The sequence below is a fragment of the Canis aureus genome, chromosome 34 (genome assembly GCF_053574225.1).
Source record: "Canis aureus isolate CA01 chromosome 34, VMU_Caureus_v.1.0, whole genome shotgun sequence".
In the NCBI taxonomy this organism is placed as follows: Eukaryota; Metazoa; Chordata; class Mammalia; order Carnivora; family Canidae; genus Canis; species Canis aureus.
Window position 1 is genome coordinate 17,262,923 of NC_135644.1, and position 16,398 is coordinate 17,279,320.

General features: G+C 43.0%; 1 protein-coding gene across 2 annotated transcripts in view; it reads right to left on the minus strand.

Annotated features, from left to right (window-relative positions):
* Window positions 1–2,379: 2,379 nt before the first annotated feature.
* The window catches only part of CERS6 (ceramide synthase 6), a 301,903-nt gene continuing 287,884 nt past the window's right edge, over window positions 2,380–16,398 (minus strand). Inside the window, exons 9-11 of one of the 2 annotated variants that reach the window (XM_077883581.1) lie at window positions 10,795–10,951; window positions 10,231–10,254; window positions 2,380–7,973 (exon numbers count right to left, since the gene is read on the minus strand). In XM_077883581.1, coding sequence (XP_077739707.1) covers window positions 7,821–7,973; window positions 10,231–10,254; window positions 10,795–10,951 — 334 coding nt within the window. In that variant the 3' untranslated portion in view covers window positions 2,380–7,820. The remainder of the gene's footprint in view (window positions 7,974–10,230; window positions 10,255–10,794; window positions 10,952–16,398) is intronic. The other variant, XM_077883582.1, reaches the window with a different exon arrangement.

The following is a 16,398-nucleotide window of genomic DNA, read 5'->3' on the forward strand; positions in this document are numbered from 1 at the left end:
CAGGCGCGAGCCGAAGCCTGGCTGCTCGCTGGAGCCTTGGCCACAAACGGCCCTGCCGTGCACACGGCCCCACGGTGCACACGGCCCCGCCGTACAATATCCCCGCCGTGCACGCGGCCCCACCATGCACACGGCCCCACGGTGCACACGGCCCCGCCGTACAATATCCCCGCCGTGCACGCGGCCCCGCCGTTCAAGTCAAACAGGCCAAGCCAAGCTCTTGCCTAACGAGCTGCTTCATGGCGCCTCGGCGGCTCCTCCCGCCGCTCTCCAGCAGCCCCGCGCTCTGTCTTCTGGGTTCTTCCGCTTCTAGACACTTCTGCAAGCCCAGCCCCGCCCCCCCCATGCGCCTTCTGCGCGCTCAGGCGGTGGCCCCCCTGCTGGGCCCGCTGCAGCCCCGGGGCAATGCGGGGTTCGGGGCCGGGGCCGGATGCTCTCTCCCGAGGGGCCGGGGGGGTGGGGGGAGCCGACGCCCGACGCCCGGAGCGTGCAGCTGCGCGGGGCCCTGCGCTCCTCCAGCACGGGTGCGCCCGGCAGGCCAGGCCCGGGGGGCTCGGGGGGTCTGGGGGGCCCAGGGAGGTTTCAGGGAGCTCCGGGAGCCTGGGGGTGTTCCAGGGGGCTCGGGGATGGCTCAGGGGGGCCCGGGGGGTTCCGGGGGGCCTCAAGGGTTCCGGGGGGCTCCGGGGTGTTCTGGGGGCCAGGGGGGCCCGGGGGCTCTGGGAGAGCTCGGGGGGGGGGCTCCAGGGCGCACGCGGGCTGCTCTGCCTGTTCCCCCCCAGCTCCCCCCAGCTCCCCCCAGCTCCCCCCAGCTCCCCCCAGCTCCCCCCAGCTCCCCCCAGCACCGACACTTCTGGGCTTCCCAGCGGCAGCCTCCTGGGGGCGGTCGGGGTCTGCGCCCCGCAGGGCAGCCCCGGGGGTCACAGCGCCCCCGCCTGCCGGCCTCGCGGTCTCCCACTCTTGCGCAGGCCTCTCACCGCTGTCCTTTTTTTTTTTTTTTTTTTAAAACACTGATTGATTCATGAGAGACCGAGCGAGGCAGGCCCAGGCCGAGGGAGGAGCGGGCTGCGTGCGGGGAGCCCACGCGGGGCTCGATCCCGGGTCGCAGGGTCACGGCCTGGGCTGCGGGCGCCGCTCACCCCCGCCCCCCCCGCCCCCCGCCCCCCATGAATGCTCCTGGCGGCGCCGGCCCGGCTGCCGGACGTCAGGGCTACCCCCGGCTCTGGAGACATTAGCAGAAGAGCAGCCGGGGAAGAGGGTGACCCAGGGGGACAGGGAGGGGGAAGGAGCCCCCCGCCCCCAAGCGGCCGCGGAGGGCCGGGGGGGGGGGCACACGGAGAGGGATGCTGGGCGGATGCTTCCTGCTGCTGCGCGGTGGCCTCTCCTCGGTGCTGCTTTTTATACTTTGTAAAAATCCGTGCGGGCGGGTATATTTGTTCTCTCTATAAATAATATTTAATACTTTTTTTCCAGAATGAAGCCCTGCATGAAAGCTAACATTAAAGTTTTTATGTCGGGCGCCTGGGGGGCTCAGCGGGGGAGCATGTGCCTCGGGCCGGGGCGTGACCCCAGGGTGCAGGGATCGAGTCCCGCATCGGGCTCCCCGCACGGAGCCTGCCTCTCCCCCTGCCTGTGTCTCTGCCTCTCTGTGTGTCTCTCATGAATAATTTTTTTTAAATAAAGTTTTTATGTCTTAATTTTCAAAGAGGATCTGTGACTTATATATATATAACATATAAATGTTTTAACTATGCTAAGTTACTATTTAAGTGGAGCACAAGGTATCAGATGGTGAAGTTCAGACAACAGGCCACAAGAGAAGTTAAAACGCAGAGGTTTATTATTCACGGGTCACGGGGGAGGTACACACAGCGAGCCCCGAGGGCCTCGCAGGCTGAAGGCAGAGACAGGACCTGGGGCACCTGCCTTTATTAGGGTCCGCGGGTACAGTGCTTCGACTTCCTGGGCTAAGTGAGGCTGGATGGGTCAATTCAAAAGAGTGGGGTTTTGGCAAACCCCGTGGCGCTCTCATCTAAGGGGCAAGGGGACATTGAGGCCCCAGGAGGTCGTGGAGACTGTTGACCCAAGGGCTGCTCCCCAGGACGTGCACCTGCTTGAGGGGCGAGGGTCAGTTCAAGGTCCCCGCAGGCCACCTTGCAAACAGGATGGATGCTCAGGCAGCAATACTGTGGGGCAGCTTGGCTAAGTTCCTGACAAAATAACATACATATGTAACATATAAATATAATACGACCTGGGATTTAAGGGAAGTGAGCCGGAAACTGGCAGCATGATGTGTGCCCGGAAAGAACTGTTGTCCAGGATGACGTGACCTGTACCAGCACAAGCGGAGTAGCGCTGACAAAAGAGGTCATTTACACGTTCCTCTTAATACTTATCTTTATTATGAAAGTGTTTCCAAAGTAAAATGATCCTCATAATAATGATTGCTTCCAGAGATCAAGAACGAATAATTATATTTTCATATAAAAATCAGCAAAACACAGTTAACAATACATAAAATAATTCTAATTGGCTAACAGTACATCATTCCACTTCTGACAGAGATGCTCAAGCACTGAATTGTCTCAAGAAAACATGTAAGAGTTTGTCACCTATCCTATTTCTCACTGCAAATTGAAAAAAAAAAAAATCAAATCCCCAAACGAACCCTCTCCCCCTTGCTTGACAACGAATGGCTACGGAGGTGACCGATTCTGTGCACCCACCAAAAGATGATGAGAATCACAGGCTTAGAAGCTTCACGAAACTTTTGGAAATCAATCTTGGAGGGGGGGATTCCATCTTTAAATTAATGAATCCTTAAGTCAAAGTCCCAGAATTGCCACATAACTAACTGTTCCTATTACAGAGCTAATTTATCTTTGGCAACTAATCTTTAAAAGCCTCTAATTTCTCAAGGGCAGTTTTACAACGACAGTTTAAAAAAATTACTAGAGATCCAAGAGAAAAAAGATGATCTGTATAAAATCTAATTTTTCACTTAACACAGAAATCATACCAATAGCTGTTGTCCCTGGTTTCCAGGCCATGCCACATATAGCAAAATAGGAAACCAAGCTTTCAGGGGCACGAGACTTTTTAAGAAAAATGGAATCAGAGAAAGAAGAGTGGTAAAGCAACGGATCCAAAGTCTTTTGGGAAGTTGATAGCAGATAAGTGACAATATTTTGGTTTCCTCTTATCAAGAGTTCCAGGAGGCTGAGAGGAATGTGGGTGGATGAGATGAGCAACACAGATCTTGGGCTAACCGTCCCCTCCCGTCAGTTCCTGGCAATCTTGATAAGAGTCTTGTGAAGACACTGTAAGATGTGCCATCTGGCTGCAGAGACTTTTACTTCTTGGATCTGATGGGGTCTTAGCTTGTGGCCACTTGCTAAGCCATTCCTTTCAAAGGCTTCAGGCTGAATGAACTTAAGTTAGAAATAGCTGGAAAAGGCTAAGGGTCTCCTTTGGGTGTCCACGGATCTTACAAACTGTTACTTATGATGCTTTATGTTTCCTAGGTAAGTTTTCGCCAAGAAAACCAGCATCGGGTATGCTCCCTCTGAGTACCTGTTAGAGACATTACAACAGCATAGAGTGGACACACGGGCCTCCTCGCGTCTACTAGGCACCCCTTAGGGGAGGGGAGGGGACCATGCACACAAAGGCAGACCACAGCGTCCTCTTCTGGCCTGCTACAATCAAAAACTACACAGTGTGGCCACAGTAAACCAGTACTATCTGCTGCATGTGCATGAATTCAAGAATTGCTTATGGTCACTGAGGGGTTTCCTTTCAGGAGCAGCACGCTAGGCAGCAAGTGCAATAATCAGAGCTAACTGCATTTTCTCTTCCCATACAAGTTACTTAAAAACTAAGTGCCTTGTCATCACTTTTTCATCAGGCTGACTTTGATCTAATTTGTTTTTTTCTTACATTTCAGGGATACTAATACTTATCTACAAAGCAGGAAATCAGCCAAAGGAAAAAAAAAAAAAGCTAATTAGTATCTTAAGACCTCAAATATCCCAGAAAATGTAAACATTTAACCTTTTATTTCCAAAGGATTTCTTGAAGCCTCTCTGGACATAACGACAGCATCACATACACAAACAGAATCTCTTAACACCTTTGGAATTAGTCTGTACACTGCAAATTAAGAATACTCAAATATTCAGGCAACTTTGGCATTAACATTTCTAAGAAAGCGACAAAAATAACTATCGATACAAAGTCATGAACAGAAGGAGAACAATCATGGGCATCCACAAAGTTCTCTCTGAAGGGCTCTTTTGCAAAGATTCAGGAGAACTGAACCGAAATCTCATTTTTTCCTTCAGCCTAAATAACAGTGAGGTTCAAATACACCAAGTGGGAGGTCCAGACCCTTTCTGCCTAAGGTAAAAGCATTCAGTTTGCTCAAATGCAACCTCAATCAAATACTCAGAATGGGATGTTGGCAACAGAACTGGAGATTTTGAGGTTCACCCACGATTTTGGATAAATGCGGTCTGATTTTATCTCAGTGAAGAGTTATTTCTCTCACCCAACTGCTTGCTTTCTTTGGGGAGCCTACCCACCTTCCTAGTTCATCTTTGTCAGTTACTTGTTCCATTATCTGATGGTACCTCAGGACACCATCTGTCTCGCAGCCTGGCAGGAGATGGATGTTAATAAAATCTTGGGGTGAAACAGCAACCAAATTCCTTTTTTCTGACATTCACCTTAATCATCCCAAATACTGACAGTTACTCCTCTATTCTCCACATGTGCACCACTGAATTTGGAAATGTGAACTACATTTGGCTTATATGCTGACCTTAGGCCCTCTGTGATCTTAGCCTAAGGCAAGAGGCTGAAAGGATCCTACCAGTTTCAGCCGGGTGAGTGGCACGAACAGGAAGTTGAGAGGGAGGTGGGAAGTTTCTACTGTACACGGTGGATGGTTTTTAATGAAAAAAAATATGGATAAGGATGAGTCAGTGCTATTTTGGTTTTATCATGTTTTTTGGAGAAACATACATGTAACGTACATAGATCACACATTTTCATGTCATCTATTGACCCAAGGCCAAATTCTACTTGACTTTCTACTTTTTTCTCCACTAAGAGATCTAGAAAAGCTATATAGCATTAGAGAATAAAATATTACTTTTTCTAGGCTCCTTCCTACACACCCCTTGTTACCCTGGAAAGGTTTGAATACGACCAGGAGGAAGGAGGTATCGACATGGGCTAAGTTAATTAATGGGAAACAACACTTTCAGTAACCTACAGTTGAATATACAAAATACACTTCCAAAGCTATGGCCTGGCACAAGTAGAAGATAAGATAACTCACATATTTTTTTTCTCTCAGTCTTATCATGCCACCATGGGGGAGGAGTAGACAGAAATATATTATTTTTCATCCTAACAGGTCTACAAACACCACTTTGATTAATCAAAAAGAACTCTCTGCCCTAAAATGGAAAAATGAAATAAAAATCTATGGATACACTGGGGACTGTATTAATGTATCGGTCACTGAGGCTCTGAGTATTCTCAGTCCTCCTTTGAAGTGACTTTTGGGAAAAACAAAAGATTGCTTAGATTTGTATTTGCTGAGGACAGACTCAATTTACTTCATTTCATGCAACTCTGCTAAACAATTTGCAAGCCGATCTTCTGAAATTATTCTTCTGTGGTAGAGTATCAGATGATCCAAATGTGAACACACTGTGGTTCTCTGGTTTATTTCTCCCGTTGTGAGGACTTGCTCCAGACACTAAAGCAAGATACAATTCACTCTTCTTTTCCATATTTTAGTTGATAAGAAAGGAAACTTTCACCTTCTCAACATTTTTTCAGCTACATAACATGCTTGCTGCTACATTTTATAATATCTGCCTTTTAGCAGATGTTCGGATGACGAACAAGTGTTTTTGATGTTTTATGACTGGTCTCAAGCCATCCACAAATTATACTCCTAGACATAGCCCTGTTTTGTGAAATAAAATAACAAGGCTTTATGAGAATAATTAGTTGCATCGTTTTCTCAATCAACAAGCAGATATATGTCTAAAGCTCTTCGATTATTACTTATGGGCTTTACAGAAACAGACTCATATACAGGTGGGGAAAGATTTAATAACCGGTGTGAGGTTTTGTTTGGGAGTATTATTTTGACTATTAACTCACAGGTTGCAAATTGTGGGCACAAAGATTTATTTCAATGTTTTCAAAAATTTGAACGGCCATAAGAAGACATGCACTCCCTAGGATTTCTGCTCCTGTTGTCTTCAGTATCATCTGACTCACAGATTTATGTTACTACCTTGTTTTCGACTCTTGTTTTGTGTATGAAATAAGTGTTTGTAATACCTCTTTATTCCCTCTTACTAAAAGTTGGAAGAAAAGAGATAAAATCTTTGGCTTATGTGAATGGTTTTCTTATTTATACATACATAACACTGCCAGGTAGGAGACTACAGCAACTTATTTTTTGGCAATCTTCCTCATTGCTGATATTGCCATAGTCTGGCATAATTTTTATCTTTTCTTTTTCTGGAAATAGCTCTGTTTGAATAAAAATTCCTGGAAACTGAACAAGTCTTCAAAGAAGCAAACCAAAGGACTTCAAGTGCAACACTGCTCAGTTTCTAGCAACAGGAGAGTCACTATGGGTCATATTTAAGGAGAAAAGACAAACAGTAAAATCGTCCTTCTCCCGTTGGCTTTATTTTGTTCGGAAAAATCAAAACATCAAGATCAAATACTAGATAGGCACTTCCTCGAATGCCGATTGCAATAAAGTGCTTTGCACTAGAGGTGACCTTTGCCAACTGTTCAAAGTCTCCTTTGCTGTGCCAAATTATACTTAGCTTCTCTTTTTCATGACTGTGGTAATTATGGGGGTAGTGCTGAAACCTGGTTGAAATCAGCTGTTCTCTTTCTGTTATTCTCAGATCACAGGACAAATTCCCAACGGTAAGAGTGACTTCACTGGTTTCAACGATGACCTTACGCAAATGTCTTCCTTCAGAGGCAGAGCACTGACCTCATAATAGGGAATAAACAAAGAAACAAAAAACCCCTCTGTAACCTTCAAAGTTCACCTCCAACTAGTTACCATACTCATTGAAGACATCTTGGCCATGTGCACAAGAAATAACGTCTGTTCCAAAGCAATTCAATACAAAACAATTTTTTCAAGTTCTCAAATAACCATACTGTTTAATTTGAAGTGCTAATTGACCATGAAGAGTGACAATTAAAAAGCCTAGCTCATTCTGTTTAAACTTTACACTGGGAAAATGGTCACTGAGACTATATAGGCAATTTCAAAACAGGCACTGTAACACAAAGAAAGCAAACCTGTTTGGAGCAGTACGAGAATCTTGCGCTGGGTTTTGCTTGCTCTAAGTGACAAATAAAGCTGATGCTCCTATCGAACTGAGTTACAGCAATAGAAAGGGGTAGAAGCAGATGGCACATCTCCCTCACTGTCATGAACCCAGAGAGTAAAAGGAGTGAGGAAACCCTCTTTTGTCCGCAGATTTACAAACAAAAATGAAATATAAATAATATTCTAAGACAGTACAAATGCAAATACTGTTCCCTTGTGTCAATTACATACAGCATGCCTACATATAGAGAATGGTAATTCTTCTTCATTCACAGACAGGACATATGGCAGTGCACTATTCAAAATGCTTTGATAATCCTAATTTTTGTTTCTGGTGCTGAGATATAATGAAAGGAACTGCATTTGCAACTTATTAAATACTTCCAGGAACAAACAGTTCACTTTGTTCGGGACTTGTAGTTTTGAGTAATTAATCATCCACGGAGCAAGACCCAGTCAGGAGGTACCCATTGGTACCACTGGTCCCATTGGTGGTAGTCGCAGTGTGGGGGTTCTTCCCTGGAGGTTCTGAGTCTTCCTCATCTGAGCTAGACTCAATATCACTTCGATCATCCTTGGACACCTGTGGAATACAAGAAGATGAATGTAACCGGCTCCTAAGGAATCATTAAGGTACAGCATGGTCAGAAGTACATGTACATGAAGGGACACAGAGCCAGATGTTAAAAATCGAAGAAGACAGGAACACTGCCACGATAGTTAGTTCTCCTTCAATGGAGATATGCAATCTGAGTGACAAAGTCAGTTATCAAGGAATGGAATGGAGATGGATTTAGGCTTCACAGGAGCATGTCCAGACATGCTGACTTCTTTAAGGTACCTCTGGACAATGAGAATGTACTAGACCATTTTGGGAACCTGCTGGGTAAGGTCTAGTTTAAAATACTTCCCCCACAAAATCTATTGACCAGATCATCATGAATGGGCTTCCATTGTTCCAAAGTTCTTCAATCCTCTACCCAGTCTCATTATATAATGAGGATGGCAAGCTCAGGCACCAGCATATGCATTACCATAAAGGACTCCCCCCCAAAAAGTCACAGTATAGCAAGGAAGTAATTTAGGGAGAGATTAAGAAAACACTCAACTACTTTTAAAATTAAATAAAATTAATTTAAATTAAATATTAATTTAATTTAAAATTAAATAGTTTGAACCTCCTACTCTGTCTAAATGATGTTAAGCATTTTTACCGAACAGGCCTTAAGACCTCTGAGTAACTGAACACCGTTTACTTATTTTCTGAGTGGGGTGGCAATAGGGACCTGGGGACCTGGCTTCATAGAAGCTTTCCCAAATCTAGTTGCCTAGATTAGTTTCTCTAAGAAGTGCATCGGTAGTCTCCTGAAAGGTGTATCAGAATGAACTGGGGGCTTTTTTCCCCCATCACATCCTCTCTGTGCCACCAGTGGCCCCAACTGGAGAAGCGACCTGTTGCTGCAGGACAACACCATCTCTGTCCAGTGGGTGGGGACAAGGTAAGAGCTCAGAACTGTTGCTACTTTCTAACCAGAAACAACCAATCAAATAAATATGGTAAAAATGGACTCTATGCCAATGCCCCTTGAGAGGAGACTGAACACACAAGAACCACCTCCAAGATGATTTAGATACAGAAAGACCAAAGGGACTGAATTATTTAAGATACTTGAACTTAAAAAAAAAGAAAAGGCAAATGTGGGTCACCAAGACAGCATAATAGTAAAGCTTCACTACACTGAGAAATCCACTGGTCAAAAGCCACTAATAAGAAAGAAAATGCCAGTTTCAGAGAGTGACCGATTTACATTTGCATGCTTAGTAAGATTATTTGCAATTGCATTTGGAAAAAAGTCTATACTTATGTTACTTTCAAGGAAGGGAATAATTTAAAACGTCTCAAAATAACTCATAGAAAAACAGAGTCCGTAACCCAAGGCCAAGATGAATCTAACTGTCGTAGGTGAACTGCAAAGGCAGTTATGATATTCTGAAGCCTGACATCCGCAATGAAATTAACAATCGTCTCTCCTTAAGACTGAAGGAACAATCTGGAGAGAAGACCAGAGGTCTGGTGGAAACAGCAATGCAATAAGGATACAAGTAATCGAATCCACCTGCGTCCTCAGTTACTGGTACCATGCTGATAGCATTGTGTATGTTGATGTCATTTGTATCCAGAGGAGGAAAAGGAGTGTTTTTTTTTTTTAACAGAAACACTCTGTGCTCATTTTAAAGAGTAAGAGGTCACAGGAAAAAAAAAAAAATCAACTTCCACCTCTAAACAATTAATTCATCAAAATATTTTGGATTTGTATAAGAGCTGATGCTGAGAACTGGCTGCACAGTACGTGATTGTGATGTCCTGAGCCCCATGGAAGGGGCCAGCTCCATTTACCTATTATCTCACCGAGGACAAGGTGGTCAGGGCAGACCAGGGCAGACCTGTGCTGATGCACAGGCCTCCATTCTGGACCATGGGGATCCTCTCTGCAATTTAGTTCTGCTTCTACTTCACTTTTGTCTATTTCTGTTTTTTTATTTTATTTTTATCTTTTTATTTTTTTAGCAAACACGTTAAACACTAATGGAAATATTCCTCTCCTTCTGTTGGAACATTGGAAAATTTAGCAGAGTGCAAGCTCACAGAATGGGTCTTCAGTGAGCTGTTTCTAGTATCCTTTGTACCTGGTGGGAGCTACAATTCAGTTAAAGCCTCTGGCCAGTGCCAGCTGATTAGCTAGAGCAATATGCAGGGGAACAAAAGCATCTGAGGGCCCCTCCAACAGGCTGAAGTGGCACCCAGAACAAGGACAGAGAGAGAGGTATGAGGAACTTACATGTAAAGGGTTCCACTTCCCAGCCTTCCACGGTAGCAGAAGGAAGAGAATAAACAATGAAAGTAAGAAAATGTCATAGAGAATGTTCTGGAAAAGTCACTGCTCCCAAGAAACATTATTTGAATCAGCCTCATGAGTCCACATTTAAACAAAGAGATTTAATTAAATTTTCTTGGAAAAATCATAAATGGGGATATTGCATCAAGCAACCCTTCTCATAAAAGGGAAGACGTTATTAAATTTCTGTTCGGTACAAGTTTAATCAGAGAAGGATCATGGGAGACAGAGGGAGAGAAAGAACACAACAAATAACATGGCATCATTAAACCTAAAATTATAAATCCAGATCGGTGGGAGTCATCAGCCAAGCAATGCTACAACTTAAAAAAATTAAACAGAAGAAAATGAAAATTTGGTTTGTGTTTCCAGGAGTTCATGATAAATTAATGAAGGAAAACATACAAGTTTTCATGAAATTTGAAATAACAATGTTATTGTTGATTAGGAAGAACCAAAACACCTAATTTTCTGGGACATATCAGAAACAGTTAAGTCTGACCTTACCTTGCCTTTTGAAATAGCTTTGCAAGCTATTTTTACAATCAAGTAAGACCAGAAGCAGTTCAAGCCTTGGATTAGCAACAGCAGTAGATTAAAAACCCACCAGGAAGGGTAAGGTCCAACGATCTCCCAGCTTTCAAATAATGTGGTATTTAACACCCTAAGGGAAAAAGAGAAAGTGATCACGGAACACAGCTTTCACTCTGCTTTCAAAGGAACTTCATTTACTGCACAGAATCTCAAAGCCAGTGATACCCACTAACGGTCCCACCCTGCAAGGACTGTCTGAAGTCTGACCAAGTACCTAGGAGAGTCCTCATTGGAACGATTTCCTGGTGTCCTAACATTCATTTAATTCTAGCCTGAACCTGCTTCCGCTCCTCTTTCACGGGCTGTCATTTCTTCTGTTAATTTCCATCATATATTTGGTTGTGATTCTCTCTATTGCTACTTGTTAAAAGGCCTGTTCCGTCTTCAAAGTTACTTTTGGTCTTTAAGGGTGAGGAATACCATTCAACAACATAACAGTGCAAGAAAAAAAAAGGTTAACTAATTCCAGAAACGCTCGTTAGTAAGTTTAAACTGTATGTGTAGTAGCACAGTGGTGCTTAGACCTAATCCCTGTCCTCAAGTGGTTTACAGTCTAGTTGGCGAGACCCTACAACATACTTAATTCTGTAAGCCTTCCTCTGGGAAAGTGACAATTGAAAGATACCATTTTGAAGTGATGCTTGAGATGAGTATTGGAATGACTTTTTAAAAGATTTTTTATTTGAGGGATCCCTGGGTGGCGCAGCGGTTTGGCGCCTGCCTTTGGCCCAGAGTGCGATCCTGGAGACCCGGGATCGAGTCCCACGTCGGGCTCCTGGTGCATGGAGCCTGCTTCTCCCTCTGCCTATGTCTCTGCCTCTCTCTCTCTCTCTCTCTCTGTGACTATCATAAAAAAAAAATAAATAAAAAAAAAAAAAGATTTTTTATTTGAGAGAGAGAGAGAGAGTGTGTGTGAGCGAGTGAGCACACAAGCAAGGGGAGGGGCAGAGGGAGAAGCAGATCCCCCAGTGAGCAGGGAGCTGGACAGGGGCAGGTGGGCAGGGGCAGGTGGGGAGCATGGGCTTGATCTCAGGACCCTGAGATCATGACCTGAGCAGAGGGCAGACACTTAACTGGCTGAGCCACCCAGGCACCTGGAATGATTTAAAAAAAAAAATTTGGATATAAATGGACATCATTTTAAGAGTGTATACATGAGGTAGGCAAACGTATTTGAAGTAGTTGGTTCTCTCAGTAATCTACCGTCAGGCCAGGATGGAGGAGCGGCCACCTGGGGCAGGTACATGACGGCTGGTTTCAGTGCTGTGCTCTTGTCTCTGCTCTGCTTTCTCCTATGCCTTTAGAAGTTGATTCATGCCTCTTGGACTCCGTTACTGCCATAAGAGAAGCGCGGTGCCCACAGAATTTTGCAATCACTCTGGCTTCCTTGCTTTCCTCCTTAGCTTATGGCAGGACTTTGGAGATCTAAGAATGTTGGCAGAACTCATCTAAGTGTATCTCCACCATCTGCCACTGCAGCGCTTGCTGGGACCCTGCCGGAGATGCTAGGTGGACAACACTTAGTGGCTAAGGGGTAGGGATGGAAACCTTGTAAGACACCGAGCACTCCTGCAAGAACAGAAGGCAGGTATACAGAAAATTTTAATATAAGAAAGAATGTGATGAGTGCTTTGAGAGAGGTTAAGAAAAGTACTTTGTCAGGTCACAAAAGGAAAAAACCTCCCTTGATGTGCAGTTGAGATAAGAGGAAAAGAGAAAAGGAGAGTGAACAGTAGACCCAAACAGGCTCCCCATCCCTAGTTTCAGCAACCCACGTTTACAGGCCAGAATGAGATGCACAGAGTGTGTCTGTAATCCTGTCACACTGGTTGTCTCTCAAGAACAATGAACAATAAACATGGATGCTAAAATCTCAAAATCAATAGTATGGCATTAAATTTGACAATTCATTACAAGTACATTACTCTACATTATAGAATTCATTCTGGTGGAAGGGGACAATATTAGGAAATCTATTAATATAAATGTATTACACGCCCATAGGCCAAATTGGGACAAACCTAATTATTTAAAAAACACTGAAAGACATTTGGTAATGTTCAATTCCCCACTGCTGATGTTTAAAAACTAGAACTAAAAGGATTTCCTTAATATGATTTTTATTCAACTCGTCAGCCATTGTCATCATATTTAACAACACCAAAACACTGCCTTTGTAATCAGGTACAAACCACAGCCAGCCAGCATCACCAGTATTACTTAACACTGTTTGGAAAGTTCTGGCCTTGAGTATGGTAGAAAATCAAAGACTTCATTTCAAATACATAAACATTAAATTTCTATAACTGTTTTTTTTTTTGTTTTTTTCTTTTCATTTTTTTAAATTTATTTTTTATTGGTGTTCAATTTACCAACATACAGAATAACCCCCAGTGCCCGTCACCCATTCACTCCCACCCCCCGCCCTCCTCCCCTTCTACCACCCCTAGTTCGTTTCCCAGAGTTAGCAGTCTTTACGTTCTGCCTCCCTTTCTGATATTTCCCACACATTTCTTCTCCCTTCCCTTATATTCCCTTTCACTATTATTTATATTCCCCAAATGAATGAGAACATATAATGTTTGTCCTCCGATTGACTTATTTCATTCAGCTATAACTGTTTTTGAAACAGCAATCAAAATTTCCAATAATAGGGAATGGTTAAGAAATTAGTTTTTATTCTTATTCCAGAAATTATGAACTCCCTCAAGAATTAAACATGTTTCAAGAGTTTCTTATGATAGAGAAAAATATGTACTATCACCTCAACTTCATAAAATAAATACTGTTGACCCGTGAACAACATAGGTTAGGTATACCAGCTTTCTATGCTGTCAAAAATCTGCGTTTAACTTTTGGCTCCCCTAAAACTTAGCTACTAATAGCCTTCTGTAGGCTGGAAACCTTACCAATAACATAAAGAGTCAATATACATATTGTATATTGTATGTATTATATACTGTCTTATTACCATAAAGTTAGCTAGAGAAAAGTATTAAGAAAATCATAAGGAAGAGAACATTTATTTAAGTACTGTATTTATTGAAAAAAAAAATCCATATGAGTGGGCCCATGCAGTTCAAACCTATGCTGTTCAAGGGTCTACTGCAATTGTACATATATGCACACACACAGAGAAAAAAATTGTAATTTCTTGAAAGGAATTAAAGCCATTATAGACTTTCTTTGGTACATTAGGGAACTTTGCATTTTCTTTACATTCTTTTTTTCTCCCCAAATCCATTACAAATAATTAGAAAAAGCCCCATAAGTTATTTGTAAGAAGGAGTACATTAGGATAAGCCTATATTCTAGCCTTGTTTAGTATTCCAAGAGACAGCCATCTTTTAAAAAATTCATTTATTTATTCATGAGAGACAGAGAGAGAGAGAGAGAGGCAGAGACACAGGCAGAGGGAGAAGCAGGCCCCATGCAGGAAGCCGGACATGGGACTCGATCCCGGGTCTCCAGGGTCAGGCCCTGGGCTGAAGGCGGCACTAAACCGCTGAGCCCCCCGGACTGCCCACAGTCATCTTTTTAAACACCACGTTGCAAGCCAGAGGACAACAGATCTAAACAGGGCTCAACTCCATGGCAGTAAGGGGAGGGCTCACACACCTTATGCTTTTCTATCTCCAGCACCTTGCAAAACACCCAGGAGTAACATGCTCACTAGACATGTTGGTTGATTGTGTGTTTGTTTAGCAATCAAGTAAATAGGCATGTACAAGACAGCTTTGGAATAAATCAGTTTTATTCCAGAACTAGCTCTGCTTCCTGATACAGTATATGTTTTGACATTCAGAAGGAATCTAATTTCATTTGAACAGAAAGAGGTCCTGCAGAAATGGCGACAATGACTGCATTATGCTATTCATTAGAAATTTGAAAATCCTTTGCTGGATTATAGGTTGAGAGCCTTTCTCACCATTATGATTTGCTTGGCTTAATTTGAACAGGTGTCATGCAGTCACTGGCGACATGGCATTCACATTAATTTCTGAAATATGACATCAGAATTCATAGGCTTTGCCATGACAGTCGGTGGCACCTCTGAGATACTGCTCCAAAGTAATGGGATTTCTTTGAAAATTGACTTGGATGCCTGCAGAGACACTTGGGAAAATACAATCAGTGCATCAAGTGGCTATGTCTCTCAGTGAGAGAAGCTTGGTAAGGAAAACAATATGTTAGGAATTTAGACTGGGGAGAGGGATATCATTTTGCCAACTCGACTCTGAAAAACAGCAAACCCAGGAAATGGGGCCTTTGTTTAGCTACAGAATATTTGATAAAGAAATTATTCTTTTTTGGGCAAACTGTTGAAATGGTGAGTGCAAGATTTTCTCCTTTCTCAGAGGTGAGGGTTAGGAGTATATATATACTTTAATGATGCTATTGCAAATTCATGGTGACAGAGTTCTAAAGAGGGGTTAGATAAGCACTGATAGAGGGAAGCTTCCGGGATGCAGGAAATGTTCTAGATCTTGATCTACATGGTAATTATGCAGATTATACCTGCATAAACTATAAATGTAAAAATGTATCAAGCTAAACACTGAACAGTTATGCACTATATTACATATGTGAATTATACATCAATAAAATAAAATGGAAAAAGTCCTCTGCAGGCCAAATGCCACCAAATTGCAACCTCTGGCTTGCATAATTACCCTAATACGTACGGTATTTTCCCTCTACAGTAATTTGGGTTTGACATATGACTTCTAAGAAAATAGATTTTTTTTCCTTTCCCAAATAATAGCCTACAGCGTCAACCCTCCTGCCGCTGCTCAAATCATGTGGTGGAGAGGCTGGAGGCATTAAGGCACCAGAAAGGGCCATTTTTCCTTTTCATTAATTTAGGCTCACTTAGCCACTAGATGGCACATCACGCATGTACAAAACATGCTCGAATAGGTCTATTCTGCCAAAACTGTCTGCCAAGGTGTGGATCCAAGGACAGAAAGCACTGGATCTTTGGGTTACACTTCGACACTCTCCTTTCTAAGAATCTTGCTGAACAATGGAATGAGGAAGCTTCAGTCTGCAGTTATTTCTTTCTGCATGATTCTTGATGCAAATGCATGCCTGCAGGGCCAAGAGGAGCTCCCTGCAATTCATTGGTGATGTGCAGATGCACCAGTTACCACCCCAACAGATTAGCCTTGATGAGTTATTTTAATGGATGTTTAATGAATCATAACAATTTAATTTGACTATGCCTTAGAGTTACTTGTATTCATGCTTACCTTTTATGCATTCTTCATATTAAATTAATTATCACAGAAATACTATTTAGACTGGGGGCGGGGATAGATACATGCATGCAGAAGAGGGAAGTTTACAACCTTTTTGTTTTAGCAAAGAAAACACCATAGTCTCATTTTAATATGATATTTAAGGACTTATATTCTAAGCACTAATGTGACTTCTGCTTTCTCCTTAAGCCCCAGAGTTCTTTTTTTTTTTTTTTTTTTTTTAAATTTTTATTTTATGATAGTCACAGAGAGAGAG